This window comes from Rhipicephalus microplus, chromosome X (genome assembly GCF_043290135.1).
Source record: "Rhipicephalus microplus isolate Deutch F79 chromosome X, USDA_Rmic, whole genome shotgun sequence".
Lineage (NCBI taxonomy): Eukaryota > Metazoa > Arthropoda > Arachnida > Ixodida > Ixodidae > Rhipicephalus > Rhipicephalus microplus.
Genome location: NC_134710.1, coordinates 165680039 through 165706333, shown reverse-complemented (window position 1 = coordinate 165706333; position 26295 = coordinate 165680039). Strand labels below are relative to the sequence as shown.

The 26295-nt window shown below is 44.0% G+C and overlaps 1 protein-coding gene across 2 annotated transcripts in view; it reads left to right on the top strand.

Annotated features, from left to right (window-relative positions):
* The window catches only part of LOC119177127 (alpha-tocopherol transfer protein), a 59526-nt gene that overhangs the window by 16750 nt on the left and 16481 nt on the right, over window positions 1–26295 (top strand). The window contains exons 2-5 of one of the 2 annotated variants that reach the window (XM_075878146.1): window positions 193–345; window positions 2514–2753; window positions 4867–5060; window positions 8466–8576. In XM_075878146.1, the coding sequence (XP_075734261.1) occupies window positions 318–345; window positions 2514–2753; window positions 4867–5060; window positions 8466–8576 (573 nt within the window). In that variant the 5' untranslated portion in view covers window positions 193–317. The remainder of the gene's footprint in view (window positions 1–192; window positions 346–2513; window positions 2754–4866; window positions 5061–8465; window positions 8577–26295) is intronic. The other variant, XM_075878145.1, reaches the window with a different exon arrangement.

The following is a 26295-nucleotide window of genomic DNA, read 5'->3' as shown; positions in this document are numbered from 1 at the left end:
AACAGGTTAGCAAACTGGGTATTCATGTCCTGGTTACCATTCCTGTATTTCCTCATTACGTGTCTTTATACCCAAAGAGTTAAAATCTAATTCTTTGAACGCGTTATTGCATGTTTTCACAGAGTGGTGTTTTATTTATTTTCCGAAGTTGCGTGGGATTTCACTCCTCTACTGCCTGTCCTCATCTCACAGGGCTTGTACCATCTACGCGTCTAGTGCCGACACGATCATGACGGGCACGGCGTTACACGCAAAACTGTGGAAAATCGCCGAAGAGGAGCTGGGAGAAACGGAAGAGCTCAGACAGCGGGCCCTGGATGATCTCACCAAGCTTCTGCACGGTCAGTACGTAATGCTTGTTGCTCCATGAGTGCGATGCAATAGGTGGATTGTTTGACGTTCTTTCACACGCTTGTGTTTGTGGCACACTCAGGCCCAGAATGAGATGCGACTACTTGCTTACGATGCACTGTGCATAGAATTTTGAAGGCTATATTTTCTGGCATGTAAAACGGTCCTCTCACGCGACAGGTCGAGCACGCGATTAGATTTGAGCCGGATTGCGGTCACTGGAGATTGCAGGGATATCTATACTTTATAAGTTACTGAACTGAGCAGGCTTCCACGTTGCATATTCTCCGAGTATGCATAGCAGCAGTGCGTTACCATAATCGAGAGTGAAGTATACCTGTCCATGGCCGGCCGGGCTAGGCTGCATCTGTGCGCTCGCTTCTAGCAGGTGCAGTTTAGCGCAGCCATGACCTGTCTTACTGTCTAGTTTGCTCACCTCTACATGAGACGGATTTCTTTTAATATTTCTTGGGAACCTTCGACGTAAAAATTTTGGTCTATCTGTCTGTTTGTCCACGCTTAACGATACCGGGTACTCTGAACGTACCAGCCGAAACCCCAAACGGCCGACCCCATCCGCAGCGCCCACCAAGGTTGTGCAGATTTATCGTTCATACTTGTGCGATTGTCAATTAAAAAGCAATGATTGTGCATTTCTGAGGCACCATAACTACACGTATATATTCTGTATGTGCGTCTTTTACTAGAAAAGGCATACATAGGTAATTCTAAGGACCGTAGCGCTTATCACGCTGCGCTGACGATGCAACGCTTGCACGAAAAGGCGAGTGTTTCCAAGGCTTTGCTAAGACGACACGGTGGTGGCACCTACCCGTCGCCTTGCGTTCTACACCTTATCACCTCTGAGACGGGCGCGCACGCGTGTCTCAGAGCCACGCGCTTAGTTTTCCAAGAAAACTGCCAGATAGCACTCATGTCTCACGTGTGACGTGACTTGATACGCTTGTTCGCTTCCGCTGCACGCCGAGGCACGCTAACGCAGCGCCTCCAGAATACCATTCACCAATTTCTTGCGCAGAACATCAAATAAATGTTTTGTTCACTCTCTCCACACGCCAGACTATTGTCTTTCGACGACATTTGCAGATTAACATGCAGATACGGGGCCGATTGTTTTGCTGTTTTTACTCTGGCCAAATTTCGCCCAGCCACTTAGAAGACTCCAATACCGTTCAAATGTGTCACATAAAAAGTCTTTATGACGACATTACTTGACGTGCTTCGTTTGACATGTCGCCTCGTTTGACATGTCGGCTTCATGTCAAACGAGGCTCTCGTAACTCAACTTGAACTGCCACGATTGCTCCACCGACAGTCTCTATAGAAGTAGTGAGTTGTACACCACAATGTTCATCGCTTTGTCCTGTTCAAGGAACTATAACCTAAATGTGTGCACATAAAACAAGTAAGGAGAGTACATCACCACGTTATTTTCTTTGAAGTTGTTTCAGTTTGCCATACGTTTTGTTTTCTTTACTTGTTCATTTTAAATTTTTTGTAATCACTTGTTTCTCTTTTTGCCGCAGAATTTGAAGAAATCATGGAGTAACCGTGATGATGTAAACTTGAACCATTCCCAAGTAATCCAGTTAAAACAAAACAGTACAGGCAGGGGCCTCGCACAACTTAACTGATTAGCAAACCTGGGGTCTGATTCACAAATATTCTATGACACTGATCGACCATTCTTGTATGCTAGCAGCTTTATTCGTATAACAAGCACGCGCGATTGACCGGCGTTTTGCAAAGGGGATCGCTTTCATACGTAACTTGGACAAATGGGATATAAATACCTAAAATATAAAAAGGTACACGAAATCACTGTTTATTAAGAAAGTGTTTTTTTTATCGAGTCAAGTGCGATTATGAAGCAGGAGAGAAACAAACCTGTGTTAAGCGGGTGAAGACATAGCATATAGGGCTGTACTTTACGAGGAAGATATGTTGCTTCCTTGTAATTTTTTTCACTTTGTTCTGTTAGCTGAAGCGGATTATGTTTCAACAGCCGGCCACTAAAAACAGGTAGAATTTTTTTAAATATAGCAAGTTTCAAATGTAACTATGTCTGAACTCGAGAACGTCAATGTCGTGTTTTATTAAAAGACACGACGTGTCTAATCCTCCATTTTTTTTTCATGTAGATGAACCCGGACTCAAATGGAACAACCAGTCTGCCTTTCTTCTACGGTTTCTGCGGGTACGGAAGTACAACGTTGAGGCGGCGTTGAAGAGCATCAAAAAGTACTATCGCACCGGGAGCAGCTGGGGGAAAAATAATTTAGACCTCAGACCTTCCACTGTAGTTCCAGACTGTAGAGAAATAACAGCTGTTCTACCTCACAGGGATGCTCAAGGCCGGCAGATTTTGCTAATCAGAAGTGGTGAGATGTTCACTCGCTTTTCCCCCCCTAACCGCCAAGATCAATCCCTCACAGATTAGTGGGCGTTTATAACACCATTTTCAAAATATCACGTAGCGCAGATCATGGTTTTTGAAGCTTGTTTGACACACATCTGTGCACTGGATAGACTTTGGTTGCCATAGAAATTCTCATACTTCTAACAGATGCAATTTTACTACACCAAGAAGAGATAATGCATCCTTTTAACACGAAAGTGTTTCATGTCGGGATTCACCAAGACTTTAGTGACATGCTTAAATGACGTCGAAAAAATACACACTACCAGAAGACAAAGAAAAAAAGCTTCGCCAATGGGAGTCGAACCCACGACCTCTAGGTCGGCGACAATAGCTGCTGACAACTACTTCTGTAAGGAGACTTTTTACTTTCGTGTTATGCCGATTCCTATCATGGAGGAATCAACCATGTTTTTTTTTTTTATGTTATACTAGCCTGATATACCAAGTATGCATTCCCGCCACGGTGGTCTGTTATGGCGCTGGAATCCTGATCTGAAGGTCGGGGGATTGAATTCCGGGCCGCGGTGGCCGCAATTCGATGGAGACGGAAATGCTAGGGGTCTGTGTATTTAGATTCAGGTTTAATTTAAACAACACCAGATGGTAAAAATTTTCTGAAGCACCTTACTACGTCGTCCCTCTTAATTGTATAGTGGTTTCGGTACTTAAAACTTCAAGGATAATTATCATTACATGCATATACAGTGCAAACGTTGGTGTTCCAGGGTGTTATCTACTTTTGACCCCTATAACGACGCAGAAGAGCCTTTCCTTCTATACTTTAGCCCAATATTTATCATTAGATTGTAACGATGATGTATATACGTAGCCAACCAGTAAATCCATGAGGCAAAAGAGGGCATGTCAACGCCGTAACAGAAAGAGCAACTATTCTTTTGAAGTATAGTCAAAATTTAAGTCGACCACTACTTATGTTTACAAAACGTTTGTCGTTTTTATAGTTTTCAAGGTCATCATAACGTTTTACGCCCAAACGATTGGAGAAGCATGGCCAGCAGCGTACCGAATAGTGTTGGCCATCGGAGTTTCTTCGATTTCTCTGCGAACTTGACTAGACGAACGTTTATGCAACCCGACACCCCTAAACATATATTCTTGAAAGCTTCGATCTGACACTTTGAAAAAGTGTGATGAATGAAATCCGAATCAACGGAACATGTGAATATCTCCAGCCACGTGAAACAAAACTTCGAAAATACTTTTTTTTCCTTTTCCAATGGAGAAGAAATGCTAGTGGCCCTTGAACTGTACGATATCAGAGCACGTTTAAGAACACCATATGGTCGTAATTGTTAGAGCCCTCCACTACAGCGTTTCTCATGGCCCGAGTCGCGTTGGGATGTTAAACACAATAAATCAACCAACCTTTCATTATAAAGGTAAGGTAGCGAAAAGATCACTTATACTAACAAAAAGATTCGCGAGTTTGGCTCCTTCTTGCTCGCCTAAACGCAACTTGTTCTGAATGTGGTTAGAAATTTGCAAAGTACTAGAGTCTTAGCGCTTGTGTGTAGAAGGGCACAACAGATTACAACTTTTCACACTCAATAAGGAGTCACAGACGAACGCTCAGGCCGTTCGGACGGAAATTGCGTGTTTATGGAAACTACCAAGTGCCCACATTTCCCGGGGTCGAATACACAAAGCGTAAGGGTGCTTTAATACTGGCCAGCCCACTTTCGCTAATGCTCCTGGTATCAAAACTTAGTGGAATTGTTTCTTGCTAACTGTTCTCACGTATGAACCTTCTTTTGAATGCAGGCCATGCCACCTTGGTTATTTGTTACTTGTAGGCGGCCTAGCCAGCAAGTACTTTTTATAAAATGCATACACATAGCAAGCTAAACGCTGGCAATCAATGGAGTAATCATTTCATATATGTATGCAAATCGATTTAAGGGAGTAGTGCGCTTTCTCCGAACCTTTTATCTAGTTCGGATCTGTTTGTGTTGATACCTTGTTCAGTTCCATGACGTAGAACTGTGTGTACAGGTATATACTCCCACCCTCAGGCCTAGCATTTATCACCTTTTCTATGGCGCTCATTTCAGGCGTCTGGAACCCCGCTGTGGTGCCTCAGATTGACGTGCATCGGGCCTTCCTGCTGTGTCTAAAGCACCTCGAGCGTAGCCCATCAGGTCAGACGGCCGGAATCGTTATTATCATTGACTACGAAGGGTTCGGCATCGAACATGCTATCAACTGCAAATTGAGTCTGATGAAAGAACTCACGGACTTCGCACAGGTTGGCCCTTGTTCATTCTTCAGAACATAAATTATTCACAGTGTAAATCGCTCCACACATAAAAAAGAATAGTTCATATTACCACGGCTACTCCATATCAATAAGTTCTGGAGCGAAAAAACAATGAATGGTCCCCAAAAGGAACAGCGCCTAAAAGGTTAATTGGAAAACATGGTGAGTGTTTGGGCTGGTTGATATATAGAATGATATGGTAGTACCTATACTGTGAGTAGAAATTTAGAGGTGTGCGTGTGAACGTCTCATGACAGCGTGAACTGCTGCAAGCAAACTGTACATTGACATGTTATATCAACTGGTCTCAGTGTGCTATTTTTTTGCTGATTGTTAATTTTGGGGCCATTCATTATCTTTTTTCGCTCCAGAATTTACTGATATGGAGTAGCCATAGTAATATGAACCTCAATCTCTCCACAGCACAACATGTATAACAGAACATAACCGAACAAATTTGACTCTATGGGGGTAAATCGCAGCACAGGACCGGGAAGATAGGAAAAGCGACGACAGGCAATGCACTCGTCTATGCACTGATATTTTCTCCTTTTTTGTTCATTTATGTGTGTCTGCAGTATCCTATGTCATGCTGGGTTATGTAGCTTCAGAGTGGTGAGGTCATTCGGCAGCAGCGCAGCCAGAAATATTTTGGAGGAGGAGCGGGGGTACCATACTTTATGTATGTTCATGTATACGTTGTATGCGAGCATGTATATATGCATATGCAGAATTAGAAAACTTCGAGTGGAGTAGCTGGACCCCCTCACTGACCATGCCACTGCCCATCGGTATCTGTCAATGTGTAGAACAAACCACACTTCCAAATATCCCATACGTGCCAGACACACGTATGCCAGACTTTCGTTTAAAAACTTGCTGTCTGACTGTGAGATTAGGTCGTCTGGTTCTCTCAAAAACCTCGCCGTACTGTGAGGTTTTAGAGAGAGCCGTTTCATATCCCTGCGATGTTTTTTTATAACTGTGACAGTAAGTGATGCTTGGCTACTGAATAGCCCACTATGCAAATATTAAGCCTACACGCAATGAAAAAATAAATGAGAGGTCAGTACAAATTAAAAACAGGATATATTGAACAGTTTTCACAATCATCTAAACCAAAAAAAAATTCTTCCTACATTTTATGTAAGAATTTATACGCAACAATCTTGACACACGGCGTAGTTTTTTTTTTTTTAAAGTCATGCGTAAAGCACACTGAGGGTTAATACGACCTATACAAGCAAGAGTGGTTTCTGTTTTTGTTGGTATAGAAGAAAGTAGAACGCGAAAAAATTTATTACCGCAAAACAGTTGTATGGGTTATCAACTGAGTCTAAATGTAACAACATACCCAAGCACACCAAATTTTGACAATACCAAAATGTCACCATGGCATTGTCGTGAGGATGGAGATACGCCGCTAAAAATAACATCATTAAATGTGAAGCAAGGATCTACCCCAGAGCCACGCCAGGTCTCGGACGTACTTTTCAAGTGAAGCGTCACGTGTGGTTGCAGTGCTGTATATCTAATTTTATAAACACTACACATGTACTCTTATGATGCAGCCGGCACGTCAGGTTAACGTAAATTGTAGTTAGGTACCATACTCTGAGGTTGGTTTATGGAGCAGTGTCCAGCTCTATGATCCTCGCGAGCAGAAGTGCTTCATAGCAGCTTACTGCATCTGGTGTTGCTATAATATCCATGTTGCTGTTGGCGTCGTTGTGCACTGCAAACAACTGCTTATATAAAACATGTGCGGCTGTTTAACGTATGTGTGTGCATGTATTTCTACACTTCTTTGGCGCTACATCACAACTTTTCGCTCAATAAAAAATACAACAGTCACCTTCCATCCGCATGCTTCTCATAACATCAATTCCCAAGTTATGTGAAATATTTATTTATTAAAGAGGCCAGTGTCCCCAAGACCATCATGCACTGCTTTTACAACTTTTCTTTATTGACAGGCTGTACTGAATTAAATTGAAGATACCTTTATTACGCCAAGCGCCAGCGTTGAAGGCTGCTACGGTATGCGGCCCAAGGGTGTGTATGGGAAGATGGAGTGAAGTCTTCCCATAGCCTCCCCGCTCTCCATAACCTTTTTTTTTTTGTGTTTAGAGATAAGGACTGAATATTTAAGGCGTCAAGGCAATCGTTAAGTGTCTTTCAATGTTGATAGAAATTGAGGCTTAATCAGAAGATTTTATTGTGTCGCAACGTACGCAGTCTGGAGAGGATATATTTTGCGTGTACCACGTAGCAACCAGGCTCTTTTATTCCACTTCCTGATATACTCAATGTAAGAGTGTGTCTAAAGCCCGCTATACCTTTTGGTTTGCCGAGAGGCATAACAAGCGAAATGTTGAAAAAATGAGTAACTAGCATTTCAAAGAACGATTCATCACAGCGATCACTGCCATGTTGAAGGCACGCGCAAGCGAAATGTTATGTTCTAACGTTCTCGTTCACATAGTCTTTGCCAACTTGTGTCTCAGTCTTTAAAGTGCTGTTTTGACGTCGAATACAAAAAAAAATGTTTTTGTGAATTCATTCATGATGTGTTTCGCTACAGTTATTCTGTCCTTTAATTAATTTCCCATTACTTCAATACTGCTTGGAATTCATTGCTAAGAGGTAAGGTGACCGGAATACGAAGCAAGGGTCAATACTTTCTTAATTTCATGGCGAAGCGAGGAATCGCCAGTCCAAAATGTCTTTACGATGTACAGTGTCTATGCAGATCTGCTTTGTAATAAGAGTAGAATATATATTTTTGAGTGTGGATACTTTCAGCTATGAAATGTAACAGCTTGCAAAGAGGTGAATATTTGTACTAGCGTAGATGATGCTTTATGAGACAGGTAGAAACTTTAAAAGAAGTTAATAGAATGCGAAATGATAGGCGGAACCTCAAGAGATGGGTTAGCTCATGTCCTAGTGGACATTAAAAAAAAAAAAAACAAAGCCGGGCCGGCTGGCATTGCGTGGCACAGGTAACCAGTGGCCAGTTATAATGACGTAATCGGTATCGTAGAAAGTTAGGTGGCACTGAAGACGGCAAAAAGTGAGATGGAGTGATGAAATGAGAAAACGCGAAGGCACAAAATGGAAGCAGCTTGCACACGCCGGTAAATTCAACACGCTTGGGTCCTGCAGTGTACACAGAAAGGGACGACGAAGATGACGATGGCAATGATGGTAATGCATAGGATATGTACTAACATATGTAAAAGTACTGGGTTTCGCTGTTGATATTTAGATTTAAAGTGATGTTATTGTATGCCTGCGACTACGATTAATAAATTGAAGGAGTAAATGCTGCTTAAAATCTAAATCGCTAATCTAACAGAGTTCACCATATGCCTTAAATTTTTGTTCTAGGAAAGCATGCCACTGCGTCTGCGGGCTGTGCACGTCATACGAGAGTCGAGAGGCTTCGACTTTTGCTTCGCTCTTGTGCGTCCGTTCTTGAAGAGCAAAATTATCCAGAGGGTGAGTGTGTGCCAAGTGAGTGCGGCGGCGAGAAAGCGTTAATGCCAAAGGCATAGGCAAAACTAGGAACGCCGATTCGGTTCTTATTTTGTCGTAATACCGCGTACTTTGTGATTTGTACAAGTATGGATGAATGAATGAATGAATGAATGAATAAATGAATGAATGAATGAATGAATGATTGTTATTTTACTGTTTAAAATAAAACAACCACCGACAGCAAACAGTTAGGGTAGTTAGAATATTTCAGCTGCAGCAAACAAATAGGTGGCTAAAGAATCAACTATATTTAACCTAAGTTCAGAATTCCGGCCTTGACCTATTACTTTAATATACATATTTGAATGAGTGAGTTGTCGCCGGTGTGCTAAGGCGCACCCATTCGGATCAGACCATCCTCGAACTATTAATTCTCAAGATTCCCGTCGAGATTCACGACAGGTGTTCCAGTTATTTTCGCACTTCGATGCTCATAGGATGCTGTTTTGTTTCAAAGAAAAGTAATAGGAGCAACCATGCGTTTATGTGGAAACTTTAGGGGCGCATCTCTCTAAGCCGGTGTCATACTCAGAATATTCGCACTTCGCGTTCAATGCAAACGGCAACAAAACTGAAGTTGAAATAAGGCCAAGTTTCATCTTTTTAAATAAAACGTGAACCTCTGGTTTTGGGGTGCGAGTATACATTGCAATCATATCGCTTTTGATCAACGCGCATTGTTGGAATCAAGGATACGTATTTAGGACATTCAAGCTTATATATATATATATATATATATATATATATATATATATATATATATATATATATATATATATATATATATATATATATATATATAAGAAGTGAATACCTAAGGGCTCGTTTTTCCGTGTTTTAACACAATATTAATGAGATCTAACAGACAGTAATGCCAAAGAATGTACAGGGGAAGTTATTAGAACCAATGAAATGTAAATAAGAAGAAAGAAAAGTGGATGAAAAAATAACCAGCCGTGAGCAGGTTATTTTTTTCCCATTGGTTCTAATAACTTCCCCTGTACATTCCTTGGCATTACTGTCTGTTAGATCTCGTTAATATATATATATATATATATATATATATATACATATATATTCTCACTTTTTTGGACTAACGCGTACTTTGTGATTTGTACAAGCATGAATGAATGAATGAATATTCTTATACTGTTTAAAATAAAACATGCACACCAATGATGGTAAGTTACAATGATGGTAAGTTATTCTCGTGAGAGATGGCCGACTCAGAAAGGGTTAATAGTCAAGTCATATGTGAGAACGACAGATGGCTTCTGTTTCAGCGACGTTTATTGTGTCATGAAGCTTCTATAATTGGCAGTCATGTGCGTGACCCGTCATCATTGTTAGTGAGGGAGGGAGCTCCGAATGGCACGAAACATATGCAGCAATGCTTGTTCGAAGCTTTTGACCTCGTGCGTCTTGCTTGTGGAAGTGCAGTATGTTTCTTCGGCTTAAGAGCCTATGTGTGTACTCTGAGATACGCATTACGTAGAAATGGTCGTAAGGGAAATCTTTAGCTAGCCCTAAAACAGTAGCGTTGCTGAACAGTATTGGAGAATAAAGCTGAAAAGCTCTGTGAATTTGGCCTCAGATGATATGACAGGTCGTCGGTTGCATTGCGATAGAGAAAGAGGGTGACCTGCTATTGACAGTCGTCCAGATAGTAGATGCACGCTTTGTTGTATAACATGTTTAAGAGGTTATGCATCAATGACGCCCAGTTGAGTGATGTTTTTTCTCTCGAAGAAACATCAGTCATGATACCACAGAGCGCCTTACTATTTTCATTCGCTCGATATCTATTGAGCATGTCGGGCGCTTTATCAAGACTGCTTTTTTTTTTCATTATTAAAGTCTTACGCTGAAAGCTACGTTGAACTCTGTTGTCGCTGATGCTATTGAGTGATATGTAGGGTTTAACGTATACAAAACCACCATATGAATATGAGAGACGCCGTAGTGGAGAGCTCCGGAAATTTCGACCACCTGGGGATTGCCGATGTTCACGCCGACTTTATTATTAGTGGTGCATCTTAATGAATTTCGGTCCTGTTAAACATAGCAGATTTTTCACGACTGTTAGTTCAACTTGCATGAGTTTATTCAGCACTTGCTGTACTGCGCCAGTTGTGGCAGCGTATGCTTCAGGTGGGGTTGTCGCAAAACGTGCTGTCGCGGCGATGGTATAGCTCCGTGACGATAATAGTCGACGACGTTCTCGGCTGTTCTACAACGGGAGTCAGGTAGAAGTCCCATGCTGTGTGTATAGGAGGTTCAGCACATGTTAAATTATTGTAACTTGTTAATATGATTTCAGTCAAACGGCGCTAAGGTTGAAAAACAAAACAACATCAACAGCAACAGAAATAACGCATCCACCGCCGCTGTGGCGCAGGGTCATCGCGATATAGATTACCGAGATCGTAAAGGAAAATACTGCTTGCGTTTTGAGGTTCATACGTCGAAGAGCGGAAACCCATACGGTTGCACTTACCTCTGCAATTTTCACGAATGCGACGCGCGCTCTTTTATTCTTATTTCACACCAGATGTTATTCATACGCGGTATATGTTGTGCCATGGAACCGGGTGCCATGTTTGCAAGTGCATGATTCGGAATGCAATATGCGACAGGAGCGTTCTTTGAAACAGTAAATTTGTTTTGTTTTTGTCGTTTCTTTGGAGGGGTTCGGAAGGTAGCGTTCGCTTATAACTTACAGTAATAAAAACGCAGCTCATATTAGTGTAATTTTTCGTTTATACGATTTTATAGATACACTTCCACGGGTACAAGATTGAAGGACTCTACGAACACGTTCCAGCAACCATATTACCAGAAGCTTACGGCGGCCTGGTGTCTGACACAGTGTTCCAGAAGTTTTGGTTGCAACTGGACGCCGATGAGCACTTTTTTGCAGAAGAGAGTGCATACGGCTACAAGAATATTGACACTGGCGACGCGCCGTCGGAGCTCACGAGCACGATAGTAACGCACCTGTAGTAATGCGATGATGAATATTGTAACGCGGTACACCCATCTTGCGCTGTCAGAAATTATAGGCATGTATATGTATAGCTGTAGGCCTACTACCAGTACTTTTTTTCAGGGGGCTGAAAGTATTTACATCGCCAGCTATATTTACTCCTGAAAAAAGAAAAAAAAACATAACGTGATCTCACCTACTTGGGTTAGATTCAGAAATAAAGACCTACAGAAATGCCATCAATGGAGAATAAAAATTTCTTCTTGTCCCATTTCGAAAGGAGGCCGTGCGTTCAGTACATATGTAGATTTTATTTGATCATCATGATCATCAGTCTGACTGCGCTCACTGCAGGTCAAAGGCCTCTCCCATAATTCGCCAATCAACCCGGTCTTGTGCTTTCTGCTGCATCGTGATCTCATCGGCCCACCTAACTTTCTGTATCCACTTCGTGCTCTTAACTTCTCTGGGAATCCAGTCAGTTACTCTTATATACCAGCGGTTATCCTGCCTACGTGCTGCGTGCCCGGGCCATGTCCATTTTTTCTTCTTGATTTCAACTATATATGGTATCCTTAACCCCGGTTTGTTCCCTAACCCCTTATGTTCTCTTCTTGTCTCTTAAAGTTACACCTATCATTTGCCTTTCCATCGCTCGTTGAGCCATCCTCAATTTAAGCTGAACCCTCTTTGTAAGCCTCCAAATTTCTGCTCCATATAGGTAAGTACCAGCAAGGTGCAGCTGTCATATACCTTAGTCTTGAGGGTTATTGGTAGATTACAATTCATCATTTCAGAATGCTTGCCGAATGTGATCTACCCCACCCTTATTCTTCTAGTTATTTCACTCTCATGGTTTGGCGGCACGGTTACTACCTGTACTAAGTACACATATTCTTTTACAACTTCCAGCATCTCTCCGCCAATGGCAAACTGCTGTTTTCTGCCGAGACTGTTGCACATTACTTTAGTTTTGTACATAATAATTTGCAGACCTACTGTTCTGCTTTTCGTGTCTTGTTCAATAATCATGAGCTGTAATTCGTCCCCTGAGTTACTAATCAAGGCAATGTCACCAGCCAGTGGCAGGTTACTACGATACTCTCCGTCAACTTTTATCCCAAACTCTTTCGAATCTAGAGCCCCGAAACGCTCCTGTAAACACACGGTGAATAGCATTGGAGACCCTTCTTTATTGGGATTTTGTCACATTCATTATAGAGAATTATCTATGGTGGTTGTGGATCCACTGTAGACTTCTTTCAGTATGTTTATGTAGGGTTCTTGATGCCCTGATTCAGTAGTGCCTGCATTATTACTGATGTCTCGACTTAGTGAAACACCTTCTCGTAATCTATAAAAGCTATTTATAGGAGTTCGTTATATTTCACGCATTTCTCTATTACCTGATGTATAGTATGAATATGGTCTATTGTGGAGTAGCCTGTACAAAATCCTGCTTCATTCTTTGGTTCATTGCCTTAATTCTATTAGGTATAATTTTTTAAATAGTTTGTAGAGAACGGACATCAAGCAGATCGACCTGTAATTTTTCAAGTCCTTCACGTCTCCTTTCTTATAGATTAAGATGATATTATTGGCGTTCTTCCAAGATTCTGGGAGCCTTTCCGTCAAGATACACTTCGTATATCAAGTGGCTAGTTTTATTGCGATAGCAATTATATGAAGCCTCCAGCACGAGGAATCGAACGAACTTGGGACGTCCGAGACCTGAGTGCGAGGCGTAAACCACTGAGCTACGAAAAGCACGTCCCTCATCGTGGAAACGGCAAGCTATTTATATCTAGCACATACCTATGGTGACGGGCATCTCGGGAAGGCGGGGGAATATTGCGTTTTCAGCATTACCAAGAAGATAATGCAATGAGCGCGCGTCACCACATCGTCACGACGTGGCAGCGCGCACTCTCATCTCTCACGCGTACTTTGCCCGGTGGAGAGGAGGGTGTGGACGGTTGATTGCGCACCTTCGGTGGCGAGGATCGTACGTCTTGGCTGGCTTTTGGCATTCGCTGTAACAATTCTGTTGTAATTAATGGGCACTCAAAGGTCACTGCAATTGTTACATAGTCGCCGTTTGCGAAAAGAGCACGCGTTTCAGACAGAGCGAAGTAACAACTGAGACACTTATTTGCGTTGATCTGTACCTGTGAGCACGTTTCGTGCGTTGTTTGTGCGTAAGAAACACGGGGCACGTTTCGATCTGCTTGCCATTTTGCGCTTGACCTTCCAGTTGGTTTATTCAACAAAGTTTATCCGCCACCCTTCAGCAGGCCCATTGTTACCTTATCCTCACCAGCGGAATCGCCTCTTTACATTTCTTCTAGGGCTTTCCTTGCTTTCCCTGTCGTTACTCGTCAGATGCCTAATTCCTCTGGACTATTATGGCTTCTTCCGACGTCATCCTGGTTGTTTCGGCTTCTGTACAGCTCTCTGTAGAACTCCTCAGCCACCTCAACTATCCTATTTACATTTGTTATGACATTGCCTTCATTGTCCCTTAATTAAACATACAATTTTTGCCTATGCACAAGTTGGCGATCGCAGAATTTAGGCTTCTGTTGCTTTTTACAGCCTACGCGATAAGCCTACACGATTTGCTTATCGTAAGAACAATTCCCCGTTTCAAACATGGTTCAAGCACATGCCTTAGCGAACCACTACGCCTTTTGAATTGTACGGCAATACGCACCCGTTGATAGTCATTTTAATTGTTTTTCTGTGTTTTGTTTTCAACCGTAATAGACTAGATAGATCTTCGTTCATGCGTGTTTTGGCCTCCAAGAAAATCGGCTCCTGTTGAATATAAGGTCTTCGCCGATCTTATACCCTTCCAGATGCAAATACAGTGCAGCTGCTAACTACAACGATAGCTGTTTCATCCTGTCCCACGTGTCTGATGAGTAACGCAATGAACTCTCTATTCAGACCTAGTACTTGCTGAACCTATAGACCCTCCTGGTACTTTGCCTTCTTTACCCTCTTGTCTCATGTATTACTGCCGTTCTCACAACAATGTTCAGTGTACCTGCATGGGCGCCCTCATTTGTGGCTCCTCTTTATGCTTTTCGTACTTTTGTTTTTCTCTTAAGTCTCCTCTGCCAAACAAGTCAAGGTAGAGTATTGAGCATCCTTGAATTTTCATTCGTCGCTGAAAACTGAAGCCCTAAACGTATGCGTGCGCGGACTTCCAGAAAACGAAGTCTTATTTGTTTGTTTGGTCAATTTCATTCACCTTGTGTCGGGAGCCGGGCAGCGGGCCCCTGCCGCAAAGCCTGTGCAATACCCCAAGGCAAGTTCTCACCGTTCTGTCATTGTCAAGTTGTTCTTGTTTTTTATTGCTTTTTTCATGAGTGTCCCTTCTGGTTCCTGCATGGACGTGCCCTTTTTAAGGCGAACAGTAGTTTATTTCTCTTTTACACCTTTGTTATTTAAACTGCTCGGGTTGCATCGACGGTGTCGGGCCATGCTTCTTGCGCAAGCGCATTTTCTGCCAGGCTAAATCGGTGCACCCCAGCGCTAAGCTAGATATGACATCAACTAACGACAGAAGTGGCCACGACACTGAACTGTATTCTGATGAGCATGTATGAAGCGACCTGTACTGTGTTCGCTACTGAGAGCAGCGTAAACAGACAACACTAACACTATTAAAGATGAAAGTTGGGCTAGTTTGTGTGCGTTACTGAATTTGGACATAAATACTTAGGCACTGCGTCCTCACCTTATCCTTCACCTTGTCCTTAGTTTTTTTTATGCGCCAATCAACTATGTCTCAAGTCAGTCACACTGGCAAACGCTCATCCGATATATATTAACATTTTGCTGAGAATGTACGAATGATGGAATAACGAAGACCACATGTCGCTTAGTAAGTCCATACCTGAATCACTCCAACGACATTCAGTTTGGAAGGGTGTGTTGCTGTGGCTTGGTGGTGCTTATTGAAAGACATGCTGTTGCATAAGGGCTCAACTATGAACAATGCAGGTACGTGGCAACAGTTACCAGCCAAACATGGCTTCAATTCATAGACAGCCTAGTCCTACTCCACACAGATGCTACTGCCTTGAGGATTACCTATATTCTCGAATATAGTTAACAGCACAGGCTCAGTATGTTCTATCACATTCCCTCTATGCTTTCATTCGTACATATCATAGCTTCTGCAACGCTACACGCTCTCATTTTGCGCTGGTATATAGTACAAACTTATTGCATGTTCCCACATTGTTTGCATTTTTGTATGCGTTTCTTTTTCTCCTTTTTTGTTTTTTTTCTTTTATGTCATATCTCTCTAGCGCCGTCTCGTGAAAGTGCCGACTGCTGCTGGCCATCAAAATAATGATACTGGAAGCTCGGTCAGAAGAACAAATTGTTTAAGAATATAGAAAGGAAAAGAAATAAAATCACCTGTTCAGCGAGAGATATCCCGCGTTGTTTCGTTTTGCGGTCCAGCTTCTGGCAACGCTTATCCGAGGCTACACGCCCCATTACAGGGGATACAACGTCATGCCCACAGCTTGTTGCTCTCGGAGAAAAGTGCGATTTTTCTGCCTTGTGCTCCTCCGCAGACCTCTGAGATGGTGATGCTCTCGCAAGCGCTCCTCATGAGCAGAAGAGACCTCTCCCTGTATGCAAACAATGAGACGTCATCAAGAGGGCCCCGCCCACAAGTCCCGCCATCGGAGCAGGCGCTGGTTGTTTGCAAAAAAAGTTCCGCTACAGAAATGTGTCTGTATGGCCGCACTGCGTCTGTTTTCATTCACTGGAAAGAAATTTCCGCAAATTGCAATTTTCTGAACTCACAGCTTTTAAAGGAGACGATACCTGCAGTGCACGATTATGTTAGGTGAAAATATGGTGATTTTCTGGTCAAAGACGACTGCCATAAACAACTTCTATACTCTTCGAATGCGAACATTTACATTTTCACGATGACTGGTGCTTGAAGAAATATTTGGATTGATGTGAAAGTACTCAATATTCGTCGTGACATCTTCACTGCAGTTTTAAACGGGATACAGCATTAGCGGCAACGTGGCTTTGAGCTGATGTGCGTAAGCTCACAAGTTAGATTCTCACTAATGGCGCAAAAATCTGGTCGGAGATGAATGCAAAAAAAAGAGGGGGGGGGGGGGGGACACTTGACGTTTTTTCGGTCAATGTTTAGAAATCCTGGTAAAAGTTGAAGTGATGTTCTACCCTACGGCGTTCCTGACAACCAGCAGTTTTGCAATTTAAACACAATAATTCGATTATATACATAATATCTAGTGCGACTACTTCGCTGTATTTGATGCCTACAACGTGTTTTTATATTTTGCTGGTTTAGACTTGATGCAGAAACTTGGAATGTACCTCATACCTTCATAGAGATCGAGCAGTAAAGGTAAGCCAATGCTCCGCTGTTTGTATTGGGAGATCGGATCCTGCCCATTACAGGCTACTCGTTCCAACCAGGAATCAGCCGATCAACGAAAGCTACGTGCAACCGCCACCTCATTGAGCCCGTTCTGAGCACCGGAAAGGACTATGAGTCGTCCCGCGACGTCAGGAGGCTACAGAGCCACCACAAGCCTTATTGAAGCCGAATAGACGGGTTCCATCGAGGCTGCGCGACCATATGCTTGACTTGCCCTTCTTCTATGTTAGGTGGGCTGTTTATCTGGGTAGCCTTTTTGCTAATAACTTCTGTGGCTGTGAATTCCCGCATTTTGTATAACAATGCGTGTTGGCCTATGTATAGTTATCATGCTCAATTCGGCACGTTTTCTGCTTGTACCACACCTAAAATCTTCCCCCCTGTTCCACGCCTTAATTCTTCCATCAGTCTCACGTGTAACTAACCCCGATCAACACACTAGGCCCTAGACTATCTCTTCTGCTGTTAAAGTGTCTTGCGTTGCTTTTACTTTGCGCTGGAGACATAGCTGATTACAGACCCCAGTAATGAGGATGTGGTCACCCTCAAGAAGGAATGTCACGACGGGACAACAAAAAGCTTGAACGATATCAAACAGCACTTGATTGCTTTGAAGACTCGTGTCACGGCTATTGCAAAAACTTTGAACTGCGTGGCGAAGTTCAAAGACCAGTTGGACGTGGTCACCATATCTGTATATGAAGTCGAATACACAAGCAAGACAAGTGGACAACTAGCGGAGGTGGTTAACGATATAAATAAAGTTAGGAGGAACAACCTTAGCATCAGAAGTCTTCCTGATGCTGATCACGAAGGTTACACAACGACAGAATAAATCGCAGGAGTTTGTTCGCTCACCACATTAAATTTACAGCTGGAGATATTGAACGGTCACGTCTGTACGGGCACGTCACTTGGTCAACGTCATCCCGGCTTCCAGCGTATCATAATTAGGTTTTCTTAACTTTAAAACAAAAATGGGCGCCCTGCGCAACTCCAATAAGCTTAAAAACCAAGATACAGCAAAATATTGGCGGGAAGATTTCTTCTCAAAAAAAAAAAAAGACGCTGCAGGACTTCGCCAGGAGCAAATACACTAACAACGCCCAATTTTCAGTGCGTCTTAACAAACTTCCCCTTCAAGGCAAGGTTTGTCAGTTTGACCCAGCCAGTGGCTAAGTGGTTCAAGCGTCTTCAGACACTGAACAATCTGCTAAATGATCTTTGGCCGCACATATTAAGTGTCCTTCACCTAGTGATTCATTTTCGACGAGTTTGGCTAACTTCCTTAGCATATACCATAAAACTGACAACTTAAAAGTTATATTGCACACCTGCTCTGCAGAATTCATTATCGATACCTAAACGTGGCTGTCTGTCGGAGGATGTCACAAGCAGCGAATTGTCGTTGCCATCTTCACTCATCATCTTCCGCAAAAACAGAACCAACTCCCGAGCTGGTGGTGGGGTCCTCGCTATAGCCGAATTATACCACGCTTTTTAAATTTCAGTGCACCCACCTCTGGAAATAGCTTGGAACTCATGTCACAGTGGTAATATCACTTGCGTCATTGGCACTTGTTATCGACCTCCCAGTTTTTTCTAAATTCTTGGAGACACCATTGAACAAGATACAAAGGAATATTCTGTAGTTGTTGTGTTTGAGGTTTAGCGTCCCAAAACCACCATATTCTTACAAGGAAACGTATATTTGCCGATATTTACGATGATTACGCGCGACGGCAATGCCTGGCACACTGGCGGGCTGGGACCAGTCTCTATCCACTTCGTAGTCTTCTCTTGCAGGCAGGAACCTTCTACCGCTTTATGCCCCAATCCCACTACTGCCTTGTGGCACTACCCCGCGGTGTTAAAGGGCCGACCCAGCGCTTGTCACGAAAGGGGATTGTTGGGTGACACATAAGGCTTCAGTCTTACGACGTGCACAACAGTGGATGGTGGTGGCATTGAGTGCGCTTCGTCGACGACTCGCTGTATCTCGTAGGTGAGGTTGGTGATCTTGCGCAGGACTTTGTATTGTCCGTCATAGCGAAATAAAAGTTTTTCTGAGAGGCCGATGGGACGACATGGTGTCCACAAGAGTACGAGAGAAACTGGTGCATAAGAAACTTCGCGGTGGTGACGATCGTATTGATCTCTCTGAGAGGCTTAAGGAAGTACGAGTCGTTCTCGGGCAATCTGTCGTGCTGCGTCGGCTCGCTCTATGGCATCGCGGACGTATGTGACAGGGGAGCTTGAACCAGCGGGAAGGAGTGTATCAACAGGCAGAGAGGGTTCCCGTCCATAAAGAAGGTAGAACGGGGAGTAGCCTTCATTTCATTTTAATAATATGAACTGATTGAATCGATATGTTCTTTTTACCAGACAGTCTCATTATTTTACGGAGAGGCCCTGCATGTAAGAGAAAGTGAAAGGTGAGAAAAACCGAGCCGCATTTGAGATAGAGAGGTTGTCTTTACAGCTTCTGCACCGCTGAACTGAGCGAGCGTGTATGCACGTGGTCAGGTGCTACGTCAGCGTGGCGGTGCTCGACGGCAAAATATATGCCATGGGCGGCTACGACGGAGAACAGCGCACCAACACGGCCGAGCGATACGATCCGGCTACCAACACTTGGTCGCTCATCGCCAACATGAATGACCGGCGATCAGACGCCTGTGCCACCATGGTCGACGCAAAGGTGCACACTCAGTCATATTGTTGGTTGTACGTTTGTTGCACAGTGTTTTAAGCTACAGGAGTGAGCACGGGAGGGGCAGGAGGGGGGTGCAATGCCAGCCTCATATATCGGCACAATAGGGAAAGTGGGCGCTACGACGAACCTATGCAAAACCTTGAATACCTGAATACCAAACTGAATAGGAACCCCGCGCACGCTTACGGCTTATTCATACTTGCGATCATTTGCGACAGATGACCGTGACTGGTGAGCGCGACTCGGCGTGACCGATGTTCACACCTGCGAGCCACTTAGACACGTCTATAAGAGGAATTCACATCTGCTCACACTGCTATTACACCGCAAGATAAGCCTACGTCCTGTTGTTTCACATCTGATTGGCCCAGAGGTTTTCGGCTGTAGCCGCACGACGAGAAAATCAAGTAGTCAGTGACTGGGCGAAAAGAGTCGCTTTGCCACCAAAGCAGCCAGTTTCGACCAGTCACTTGGTGACGAATTTGTTCGCGCGACCCGTGCTAGTCGCATATGTGAACAAGACTTTATTGTGTGTACTTGGCTACAACCTGAAATTCAACTTCAAAACAGGGCACCAGCGCATACACAGACACGAACGCAAAAAAAAAAAGACGTTACACTCGGATGATTTCTGAACTTTCAACTGTGCTTTATTTGAAATCACATTGCCGCACAAGACTTGTCAAGCATTCGCATTCACGTCATTTCCTGCAACATGTGACAGTTCAACCATATTTTTTTGCTAAGTAGGCACACTTTTTTGACGTCAGAAAGAGGAACGTATCGCTGACACCCCCTTTACGTTGGCAGTGATGTCAATGATGGTGCCAGCGATGGTGTCATCTTTATGATTTAAAATCCGAAAAGCGTCCGAAATCTCCCGCTCATATCTATAGCTCAGCATTCGTCCGTGTTTAACGCCTTCTTCTCGCGTTCGTGTTTCTGTGTATCGACCAATACCCTGTTTTCAAGTTCATGATGCGCCGACTGGCTCATCAGCTGGTGCTTATGCACCTAAAAATGAAGGCGCTGCCTACAGTAACACTACCCGCCTGCCAATGACCCGTGAAAGATAGTCGCGTTTGCAGGTTACCACTAGCACCGTAAGCACTTTTTCTCGGCTGTATTAAATGCAACGCATATTAGGCGAACAGTTGAAGGAGTTCTGCAACACTTCTCGAGCATAGCTAAGGCCTGACCACACGTACCCGTTGCAGCGCGTTAGTGCGCAGCTTTCGACGTGGCGTCGTGCCCCCTCTCTATTGGAGAGAGGGAAAGAGGGGACGCGCCGCCTCGAATGGCACAGTGTCCTCTCTCTCTCCATAGAGAGAGGGCGCGGCGCCGCGTCAAAGAGCCACGTGCTGACGCGCCGCAACGGGTACGTGTGGTCAGGCCTTTAGAAACTGCTCGCGATCGGTAGTCGAAGCTCCCGAGAACGTGCGAGCCAAGCATTGTAGAGCAACACATGGCCTGTAACTTACCATTAATTCTGGAAGTCAACTAAGAATCAATCCCTGTTCCTTCTACAAATGATTCCCTATTCCCAAATTACTGCGCCATATATCCACGTCCACAGTGGTTGGCTAATATGAGCACCATGATTTGCATAGTCCTGTGCTTGCTGCTGCCAATTTATACCCGCAAACTTCTTAATCTCATCTGGCCACCTAACCTTCTGTCTCCCCCTAACCCGCTTGCCTTCTCTGGGAATCCAGTTAGTTACCCTTATTGACCAGCGGTTATCCTGTCTACGCGCTACATGCCTGGCCCATGTCCATTTCCTCTTCTTGATTTCAATTATGATATCCTTAACCCCCGTTTGTCCCCTAATCCACTCTGCTCTCTTCTTGTCTCTTAAGGTGACACCTACCATTTTTATTTCCATTGCTCGCTGCGTTGTCCTTAATTTAAGCTGAACCCTCTTTGTAGGTCTCCAGGTTTCTGCTCCGTAGCTAAGTACCGGCAAGATGCAGCTGTTATATACCTTCCTCTTGAGGGATAGTGGCAATCTACCTGTCATAATTTTAGAGTGCTTGCCAAATACGCTCCACCTCACTCTTATTCTTCTAGTTACTTCAATCTCGTGGTTCGGCTCCGCGGTTATTACCTGCCCTAAGTAGAACTTGAAGTGCATTATTACCTATCTCGAAGCGCTGCTCTCTTCCAAGGTTGTTGTACATTACTTTCGTTTTCTGCAGATTAATTTTAAGACCCACCTCTCTGCTCTGCTTGTCTAACTCCGTAATCATGAGTTGCAATTCGTCCCCTGAGTTACTCAGCAATGCGATGTCATCGGCGAAGCGCAGGTTACTAAGGTACTATCCATTAACTTTTATCCCTAACTGTTCCCATTCCAGGCCTCTCAAAACCTCCTGTAAGCACGCGGTAAATAGCATTGGGGAGATTGTATCCCCCTGCCTTACACCCTTCTTGATTGGTATTCTGTTGCTTTCTTTATGAAGCACTATGGTAGCAGTTGATCCCCTGTAGATTTCTTTCAGGATGTTTATATATACTTCATCCACGCCCTGATTCTGCAGTGTCTGCATGACGGCTGATATTTCTACTGAATAAAACGCTTGCTCGTAATCTATGAAGACTATGTATAGTGGTTGGTTATATTCTGAGCATTTCTTTATTACCTGATTGATAGTATAAATGTGCTCGATTGTTGAGTAGCCTGTTCAAAATCCTAGTTGTTCCTTTGGTTGATTGAATTCTAATATTTTCTTTACTCTGTTAGCAATTACCTTTGTAAATAGCTTGTATACTACAGAGAGCAAGCTGATCGGCCTGTAGTTCTTCAAGTTCTTATCATCTTTTTTCTTATGTATTAAGATGATGTTAGCATTCTTCCAAAACTCTGGTACTCTTCCCGTCAGGAGGCACCTCGTAAACAGGGTGGCTAGTTTTTCTACACAATCTGCCCTCCATATTTCAGCAGATCTGATGTTACCTCGTCCTCACCAGCAGCTTTACCTCTTTACATGCTCTCCAAGGCTTTTCTGACTTTGTCTATCATTACTGGTGCGGTGTCATCTGGGTTACTGATGACACCCCATTGGGAGCAGCAAGCACAGGACCGAGTTGACTGGCGGAACATGGGAGAGGCCTTTGTCCTGCAGTGGACGTAGTCAGGCTGATGATGATGATGATGATGATGATGATGATGATGATGAGCGCCATAGTTACCATGGCCACCACAGGTTACCACCATATGCCCGCACTCGCGATACCTTTGAAAGCAGCTGTGCGTGCTCAATGTTACGAAAGTGCTCAAGGTTACGACACGTGCTAAATAAGGCGCCCATCTTTTCTTCTGGTGAAATGTGGATTGAAGGGAGAGTGAAAGTGAAGAAAGAAATCACAGCATATCCTCGAAGTTAATGATGATGAGTGCGGCGAAGCGTTCGTCAGTCTGTCCGTGCTTCCGTCCATCCGTCCGTGCGTGCGTGCTTGCGCCCATCCGTCTATCCATTCATCTGTCTATCTGTTGGTCCGTCCTTCCACCTAGTGAACACTCCAAGTACCGTCATCTCGCATCTTTTCTTCATATATTCATCATGTGCAAGTACCACCATCCAGCGGACATTCTAAGGAATAAACGAGAGGTTGCACGGCCGACTAAACTGCCCCTGCGTGCTCGCCTCATATGGCCTTCGCTACGGGTGTAGTACATGCTTCTCGCCACTCTTTTGAGGAGGGCGCTGCGGCCCTGCCCTCTTCCGCCACTCCGTACAGCGCACGCAACGCCAGCACATTAGTTCGGGCGCGATTCTTCACTCAGCGTGCGTTGAAAAACAAGTTGCTTAATTGTTGCAGACGCACAAATGGTTTATGGCATTGCTCATACCTGATGATGCTAACTAGAATTGAGCCTATATACTTCTGAAAAAAGCACTTTTCTGGCAGTGTCACAAGCCTCGAAGTGCGCACGTGATCGCAGCCTCTTTGTGACAGAAAGCGCCATATCACACACCCCTTACAAGTACGTCTGGGTACGCTGGATGCTTTCTCCCGTCGCATTTTATTTGGTGCAAAAGAAACACGGCCTTTTTTTCTCCTTTCTGTGCATCTGTTGCGATTTCCTTATCACATTCGTAGTGCTTGCTTGCACGATAATATTGGGACGTCTTTTTCTCTCCTTTCGGCAATTGCTGCATCATCTCGCATTTTGAACGATGGTGCGACACTTGGGAGCGCAATCGTCTTATCACAGCCTGGTATCGACCCGTGCGATGAGCGTCGCTGTTTATTGTTTGCGGGCAAACACTTGCTGCTTCTTGTTCAGTGAAAGCATCTTGTGTAGTTGCAACATTCAGATCTGTTTCGTTGGTCTGCGCCTTTCGCTTCCTTGATGTTTGACGTAGGGTCGAAGTTCGTGAAGCAGGGTCTTTGCAAGGCTTCTATACACTTGAAATCAAGTATGAAAGATAGTCCTCGAAGAGAGTAGGCGCGGGGTCAGGAATAAGTTTTCTGATGCGGAACGTAGGCACATAGTCTTCAAAGCTCGAGTGTCTGCTGCATACGACAGTCGATGCAGACTTGTCGTTGATGATGAGGTTGTCTCTCGCAATATTCTTTTGTCACTTGGCGCACAGCTCAGTATGGTTTGTGAATCGGTGAGAAGAAACACCGGGTGTTTTCCTCGAACGGGACTTGCAACACGGAACCACGGTGATTGATCGAGCGGCCGTGACGGAGCAGAGCAATACACCTTCGCAGAGCTAATATATGTACATGTGCGTAAAGCGCGTACTGAAGGTTGTGCGACTGTCTTCTCGACTCTAGAAATCACTGTAGACTGAACACTAACAAAGCACCGAATGAAATGCAGCCGTGGTGGGTAAATCTCAGAATAAAAAAAGCCACACTAAAGATAAAAGGCAATTCACAACAACCTGCTTGTAGCAATAAGCCACAAGAGAATTTATACAAATTTTTCAACGAAAAAAACTGCCTACTTGCCGAAAATCTGTGATGTTGTCAATTTCTATTTCTAAACATGTTGTTTTATGAACTAGAAAGATAGCACAGAACTGATTTGCACGACAATTTTAGTTCCGGGGCAAGCGGCTTGCGAGCCTAAGCAGCTGCGTACTTCGTTCGCATCCTTCATGGACGTGGCTTGCAGTACAAAAAAAAATGCAAAAGGCTTGGAGTCTCCGAAATAAATATTTTCAGGTGGTGTTAACACCTTGACAATGCACACACCCACTCTCTGTGCGTGCCGTCCGAAGGCGTTATTCAGCAGCAAGGGTCCTCTCTCTTTTTTATTTCTGCTTTTACGCAGTTATTTAGCCATTAGGTATACAACACACGTACGTGTTTAACAAAGTTGTGAAGCTGCGTACAGCAGCTATTAGCCCTGAAAACACTCCAAATGTATTTGGAAAAACTAAAAAAATAGAAAATACCAGGAAAGGGAAGAAGTGTTTGTGATTCTGTGAGCGACTTCTCTTAATTGCCACGTCGTTTTCCCATGAGACGAAGGTCCAAAGGTGTTTAGCGCTCTGTCTTTTCAGGTGCAGCATTGTTTATATTTCTCTCTGATCGTTGCCAACTAGTGCTTTATGTATCCCAAATTATGCCTGTCATTAGCCGATTCTTCCCTGCGGCGGCTGCATTTCCGATGGAGGCGGAAATGTTGTAGGCCCGTGTGCTCAGATTTGGGTGCACGTTAAAGAACCCCAGGTGGTCTAAATTTCCGGAGCTCTCCACTACGGCGTCTCTCATAATCATATAGTGGTTTTGGGACGTTAAACCACACATATCAATCAATCAATCAATTAGCCGATTCTTCCACATTTTCACTGAGTTTCAGCTTGTATTATCTACGAGCACATCATTAAGTCTGGTAAGATTAGTTTTCTTTAAGTAGAAGATATTCCCTCTATCTCTGATTTCTTTAATACTCCCCCTCTTCTCAGAGAACCTCCATTCCATGGTTTCACATCAACCGTGTGCGCAGCGCAGATGATGCAATGTCAGTGTTGCTGCACCCCTACCGCCAACTGGTGGCGAAACATACTCAGAAACTCTCCCATTGTATTCGCGACGGGTGAGAATGTTGTAAAAAAAGAAGCGCGCGCAGGTGCAGTCTAGCCCTGCCGTGGAGGTCGCAACGACTACAAACACAAAAAAAGTGGTGGTGGTAGTGGTTAGAAGAAGCAGAAGAAGGCGTCGGATTTCTGCAGCCTGGTAGGGAGCGCGGCACAGCGCCTGAAAAGAAAGTAAGGTAAACGTGAAAATCTTTCAGAAGAGGAAAAATATACAATAGGTAAAAAGGGGGAGGGTGAACAAGCAAAGGAGAATAAACAACTAGGAGGAAAAGATGAGAACAGAACTCGCGTGACGGCTGCCGATTCACCATGGCGAGTGGCTTGTATAAGTCGCTCAGTCAGGCTAGCGTTCCCCAAAGCGGTGGTCCTGGCAGCCGGTGGGGTGGAAAATGTCTTGCAAAGTCTTACATGGCAGGCCTTTTGACGACGCGCTCGCGCGCATCACCGAGGGCAGGATGCTCCCACAAGAG